This window comes from Toxorhynchites rutilus, chromosome 1 (genome assembly GCF_029784135.1).
Source record: "Toxorhynchites rutilus septentrionalis strain SRP chromosome 1, ASM2978413v1, whole genome shotgun sequence".
Classification (NCBI taxonomy): domain Eukaryota; kingdom Metazoa; phylum Arthropoda; class Insecta; order Diptera; family Culicidae; genus Toxorhynchites; species Toxorhynchites rutilus.
In genome coordinates, this window is record NC_073744.1 from 55805267 (window position 1) to 55812459 (window position 7193).

Below are 7193 nucleotides of genomic sequence, written 5' to 3' on the forward strand. Positions count from 1 at the left end.
TTTTCCAGCGCGTTTAAGGTGAAGGTGGAAGCTAGCCACAAATGGCTGCCACAATGGCGCTCATTTCTTTCATCTCCCTCCCTCACCCCTCGCCAGAAAATCAATAATTTTGCGAAACAGTGTGAAGAAAATGATCGTTTTCGCACATTTCCCATGAAGTAATATCAACCAAACTCTAATCGATTACTCACAAGATATTAAATTTTCACCTGCTGTCGCACTGTATAGTGAAAAACGTCGGAAAACTCGAGCAAGTGCTCTGAAAGTTAAATTTTCATTTTTCAATCTTCGGCAATGGTTTTATTTGTATTGGTGAAAGCATCGTTATTTTTTCGTTACTGATGCCAGACAACATCATCGAAACAGCTATCAAAACCACTCAATAAAATGTTATTCCTGAGTTAAAGCGTTTCATGTTATGAAAATCAATAGAATAAAATTGTGTTGATATCAACAATCATTATTTTTACGTTTAATGGGTATATTATGTTAGTTTTAGCAACTTCAACATAGGGTAAGAAAATTGTATTGCAGAACTCGGAACACTGCCACGGCTCCCTATGCTTTCAAAAACAATAAACGGAAAAGTATTACATTCAATCTAAATGTCTCGGCCAACGAAGAGAAGGGTTAAGGCTCTCCAACGTGAATATGTGAAAACAATACGATCAACGAAGGAAAAAAATTGAGGAATTATCAGCATCGATACTATGCGGAAGAACTTGTTAATATCAAAAGAGCCCCAATTCGCATGTGTTATAAATTTGCTCATGTTACGCTCGCGTATAATCAGAATTTTACTTCATATTCAAATGCACCTTCCATATATATTTATGTTTGCAATCGTTCATCGGAACATATCGTTCATACATTTAACTTCAGTATTGAATTGTTATTTTTTTTCAAATGTATTCAAAGACTCGTGTCAATGAAGCGCCACTGATAAGTGAATTGATCTATTTACATGTGCTTTGCTCTTCTCTCACAAACACTATTACCCCATTTTTACACGTGGTTTTACCTATACTACTACAATGGCTAGCTTCCACCTTCACCTTAAGTGGAAAGATTGAATAATCAATTTGAACAAACCAAACACCAGGGCTCATTTGTTTCAATGAGTATGCGGGAAACTTGGGAAAACATGGGACGGGCCGCTAGTTCAAAAAAATATAAAACGAAGAATAAATAACTTGAATCCTTTCGCTTGACCAATCTTCGCGCGAGCCGTACCTTTGTCACCGGTTTCGATTTTTTTTTTTGCAGTTGTTTCACTGAACAGCGCTCAAACTGTCGTACCCGAATCATCTCTCTTGTCTGGTGTTTTAATAAATTATCAGGTTTGTCGCAAATCGCATCGCATTGAACTGTCAAGATCCCAAGCAACATTGAAACATTGTCGGAAGCAGTTACTCGTACTAATCTTCCACGAAATTGAACTTTAAAGCGCGAATCGTTATGGCGTTGATTACATTTCTTCCAGTCAATTACCGGAATTCCTGCACCATAGCTTCACCATACCGGAGGGGAAGAGGTGGTTTATGCTGGTTTATCATACCGGGGAGGATTGTTCCATTGTTCGCTCTAATACTCTGATGCTTGGCCGGCTTGTGGCGGAGGTTGCGTGGGTTATGCTTGCTTTGCTTGCTCTGCAATAAATAACACAACCAGTCAGGGGAAACGACAATTAACGGGCGCTTAATGGTGGTGTCGACAATGGTTAGTTTTAGATTGGAGCAGAAAATTTTGATGAGGGAACCTGACGTTGTGTAGATCGGGGAAAATTGCCGGACAAAATGGACCATCGCTTTTTTCGCGTTGTGGTTCAATAAGTTTAGATAAAGCCCGCATATTGGATTGCTTATCACGACCACGAAAATTGTTTTGTCGTTTTTCAGCTGTTATTTGACTTCATAAATCATCCATTGAAAGTGGAATCGTATCGTGCATTTGCACTGTTAAGCTGCTGTCATGGTCAGTAGGAAATTGCGTTCGACATTGGATGAATATTCGTATCATGATAGAAGGCAATATGTTCAGACATTTCATTCGAAATCGTAAGTAGTAAGGCAGCAGGGTAACTCCCGGGCTGAAAAGTCCCGAAAACAAATCTAAAAATCTAATTTAAAGTCTAATAAAATATAGGAGATTGTGTTCAAGATACGACCGCATTGTTGACGTAGAACCACGCTGTGGTTTAATTCAAGTCGCTTGTTTATAACTGCGGATATTATTTGATAATGTCAATCATAGCATAAAAAAATAGGCGATTGTTGCAAATATTCCCCTTCGTTATTCTTCTTTTCCTTTGTTCACAGAGACTCTACATTTTACGATTTCCCCTTCGCTGCTCGTCGATAAGTTGCTCGTTATTGACTGCTCTGTTCGGGAAAGCACACGAATGGACAGAACAAATGTATGAAATGGGAATGTGCTATAACCAAACACTTCGCGCTAGAAATTCCGGATTGGTGATGAACAAAGTAAAACGCGTGTTACTTATTCGCTTGCTTACAACTTCGTGACAGTTTATTTCGTTTGCTCTCTTCTTGTACATCAATGACAATTAATGCTGGTAGACAGGTTGTGAAAATAGTATTGTGCTTTATGGGTTAAATCCCAACAGCTTTCCCCCTCTAGCAGGGTTGTGCCCTAACATGAACGAATGAATTGGTAGTTACATTGATCATTACAAATCAAGACGTTTTGGTGGCTTCCTAATTCTAGATGATCTACGGGGTGTTTCGTTTTTGTCTTGTGCGGGCCTGTCTATATATTCAGTCCCTGTCCGCGTTTCGCTCTGAACCCTTTCGATAACCTGACTTGAATGTGCCATAGGATTTACTGAAACTGGTGTTGGTGGAACGCTCGACGTTTGAAGATTCGTTGTTTGTTGACGGATAACAGAGCTATTACTTTCAACAACCGACTGGCTAGGGTGATAAGATACTGTATCAATGCGTGGTCTATCGAAAAACTCCATCCAGGAATCGTTTTCGTTATTCTGCTTCTTGGGTCCTGGTCTCATCTGGTCCACATGCCGCTTCCAGATTCTGCCGTCGTCTAACTCGATCATATAGTGGAGCTTACCCAATCGTTCAGTTACTGTCCCGAACTGCCATTTGGAAGATCCCAAGAAATCTCGCGCAGCAATTCTCTCGTTGATCGCAAAACGTCGTACACTCTCTCCTTCCTCGCGGATTGAATTCTCCTGGGCGCTAACAGGAACCAATAAATCAAGCCTGGACTTCATCTGTCTCCCAAACACTAGCATAGATGGTGACTTTCCAGTTGTTGGGTGTACTGTCCTTCGGTATGCCATCAAGATTTTGTAGAGTTCAAACTGTACGTCTTTTCGCTCGCATTTCAAAGCCTTCAGTTTATCTTTGAAGGTCAGAACGAACCGTTCGGCCTGGCCATTTGTAGCTGGGTGGTAAGGTGCTCCCATTTTGTGCACGATGTTGTTTCGTTTTAGGAATGCTTGGAATTGATCTGAAGTAAATTGAACTCCTCGATCACTGACGACAATTGACGGAACTCCATAAGTCACGAAGTACTCTCGCAGACGGTCGATGGTGGTATCTGTCGTCATATCGGGAATTATCTTAACCTCTGGCCACTTCGTATATGAATCTACTATCACAAAAAAGTATAGTCCTAGAAAAGGCCCAGCAAAGTCAATATGGATTCGCTGGAACGGCTCTGAAGCTCGTTCCCAGCAATGCGGCGCAACTTTCACGGGATTTTTCCGTACTCTGGCACACTCACAACAATCTCTTGACAATTCTTCTATGTCACGGTCAATGGTTTCCCACCAGCAATACGATCGGGCCAATGATTTCATTCTGGATACACCAAAATGTCCTGTGTGCAATTCTTCCAGTACTCGTCGTCGCAGCTTGGGCGGAATGTAAACTCGTATGCCTCTCATTAGGCAACCTTTCTGGATCGAGAACTCGCTCTGGTCGATTCCAAATCTGTCTCGCCCTTCAACGTTTCTACCAACTTTCAGACTTTGTAGCAATGTTTTCACATTAGAATCCTGCTTGGTGTATTCCGCCAACTCTTCTGCTGTAACAGGTAACGTTTCGATTTGATTCACCTCAATGAGATCTACTTCTTCAATCAGGCGCTGATTATTTTCATCGTGGATCGGTAATCTAGACATTCCGTCCGCATTTGCATTCTCCTTCGAAGACCGAAACCTTATTTCATAATCGAATGACTCGAGAAAAACAGCGTAATGTTGCATCCGTAAAGCACTCAGGGCTGGAAGTCCTTTGTGAGGCGCCAAAATTTGTGCAACAGCCTTGTTGTCAGTTACGAGAATGAATTTACGCCCATAGAGGTATTGGTAAAACTTTTTAACCCCAAATATAATTGCATACGCCTCTTTATCAACTTGAATGTAATTTTGTTGCGATTTATTCAATGTTTGAGACGCACAATGAATTGGCCTTTCTGTTCCATCCGGATACAGGTGGCTCAGCACTGCGCCAACACCATATGGTGAAGCATCGGTTGCCAAAACGAGCGGAAGTTTTGGATCATAGTGTACTAAAAATCTGTCGGATTGCATCTCCTTTCTAACCCACAGGAACGCCTTTTCACAATCTTCATTCCATTGAAATGAAACGTTCTCCTTCAGCAGGTTGTTGATTGGATAGATTCGTGTGCTCAAATTCTTCATAAATCGGCCATAATAATTTATTAACCCTACAAACGCTCTGACTTGTTCTCGGTTGCGTGGTCTTGGCATCTTCTGGATAGCGTCAACTTTGGTTTTCATCTTCCGTATACCTTCTCTATTAATAACGAACCCGCAGTATTCAATGCAGTCCGCGAAGAATTCACATTTCTCCACGTTCAATCGCATGCCGTGCTCGTCCAACCGTTGCAGAACTGTTCTCAGCCGTTGCAAGTGGGTTTCGTCATCCGCACCAGTCACCTTGATGTCGTCCAAGAATACTGAAACTCCGGGGATGTCCCCAAGCAGCTGCGAAATCTCACGTTGAAAAATCGCTGGCGCAGATGCCACGCCGTACATTAGGCGAGATGGTTGGTAGAGCCCAAGATGTGTGTTCAAGGTCAATATTTCACGGTCTTGCTCGCGAACTTCCATTTGTAAGTAAGCCTGCGCCAGGTCTAACTTCGTAAATTTCTGACCACCGGCCATGTTCGAAAACAACTCATCGATAGTCGGCAAAGGATGTTCATCAACCAAGAGACATTTGTTCACCGTTACCTTGTAGTCTCCGCACAAACGCACTCGATCCACTGACTTCATAACAGGTACCACTGGAGTAGCCCATGCACTACGCTCTACTTTCTTTAGTATACCGCTCTCCACCATGCTTCTTATTTCACGCTCTACGGTGTCACGAATTGCAAAAGGAATGGTACGCGCTTTTATGAAAACCGGTTTGCTGTTCGGCTTCAAATGTAGCGCAGCCTTAACGCCCTGAATCGTACCCACCGATGGATCAAACACCCGTGGAAAATATTCAATAAGTTTTCTCACGGACCTGGACAATATTTTTGTAGGGGGACGGGACATGATAGCTCCCACGCAAAAATCTGGGTTTCGTATTACTTCATTCCAGTCGACGTTCAACTCCCGCATCCACTCACGGCCCAGCAAAGGATGACGGCCTGCCTTCACAACAAACATCCGCAAATAATTCGTATCACCGTTATGCTGTACCTTCGTTTTCATGTAACCACAAACTTCTATCTTGTTTCCGCAATAGCTAATCAACTCTACGCCAGTCTTATACAGCGGCAGCTCGTTCAGGTAAAGTTTCTTGTCGTTAAGACTCATGAGCGAAACGGGAGACCCACAATCAACTTCGAATTTGATTACTCTTTCGTTTACATTCAACGGTAGAATAACTTTTGATAATGACTTTGACTCATCAACTTTGCAAATTTCGAGAGTAAGAACCTCATCTGCTCCTGACTCTTCATCTTCTTCCCTATAATCATCACTACTATTTCCATGATTTATCAAATTAGCATGCATTTTCTTTTTCATTTTCATTTTTCTGTTATCTTTGTTCTCCGAATGTTCTCCCTGCGATTTAAACTTAAGGCATACCCGCTGCAGATGCCCTACCTTCTTACAGAAACTGCAAATAGTTTCCTTGTGATGACATGTACTCGCCAAGTGTGCCTCTTTTCCACAACGATAACATTTCTTCTTAGTAGTGCTATTTACCTTCAATGGTCGTTTCTCCGTGTAGTTTACCTCGTGTGATCGCTTCTCGAAAATCTCTGCACCCTCTCCGGATGCTTCCATCGAGAGCGCTACTTCCAACGCCTTCTCGAACGTCAAGTCCTTTTCCTCAATAAGTCTCGACCGAATCCGTTTCGACCGCAATCCGAATACCAACTGATTTCGTAGTTCCTTCCTCAGGTAGTCACCGAATTTGCAAAACTTCGCAGCACGTTGCAGCTCTGTCACGAAATCCTTAACAATTTCTCCTTCCTTTTGCTTCCGGGTGCGGAACTTCCACACCTCAACCATCTCGAGTGGTTCTGGCTCGAAAAATGTGCCCAACGTAGAAACAATCTCGGCATAAGTTTTCGTCTCAGGCTCGACTGGGCCAATATGGTCGCATAGCAAATCGTACGTCGTGATCCCCATGTAGTGTAAGAGGTAGTCCTTCTGACGATTTTCCGGTACATTGAACATTCGAAAACTTCCTTCTAAGCGCTTCACCCATCTCGTCCACTTGCCTTTATCTTTGTCAAACGGTTCGATCGCGAAATTGGGCGCGACTGACGCAACAGCTTCTTCTATTGGCACACTCATTTTTCCGTGTAAGTGAGAACTAGCTCAAAAACAAAGTAGTCGTCACTGGTGAAACGGCAGCATTTATTTTTCTCTACACTCAACAAGAGTAAAGTGGGACGCCTCTCGTCCACACAACAGCAACCATCCGATTGTACACGCACTCTGACTTCTCGTATATGTAAATGTACATGTGTTGTATATGAATCAAACCACACCGTCGGCGGCCCCTTTTCGTAGCGCTAACAAGGTTATGAATAGCTTCTTTCCTTCTGCAAGCGGAATTCTCTTCTAGAATCTACTTCCTCGATGAAATTTCTTCTCCGGTACAGCAACTTTCGTTTCCGGTTATCTCCTTCGTATCCGCGTAGGTTTTTTCCGTATCGTCGCCAAACTGCTA

At 42.6% G+C, this 7193-nt stretch overlaps 1 protein-coding gene across 1 annotated transcript; it reads right to left on the reverse strand.

Moving 5' to 3' along the window:
- Positions 1 to 2689: 2689 nt before the first annotated feature.
- Positions 2690 to 6814, reverse strand: LOC129781318 (uncharacterized protein K02A2.6-like). The gene has a single exon (XM_055789167.1). It carries the CDS (start codon positions 6812 to 6814, stop codon positions 2690 to 2692), a length of 4125 nt encoding a protein of 1374 aa, XP_055645142.1.
- Between the last annotated feature and the right edge of the window lie 379 nt (positions 6815 to 7193).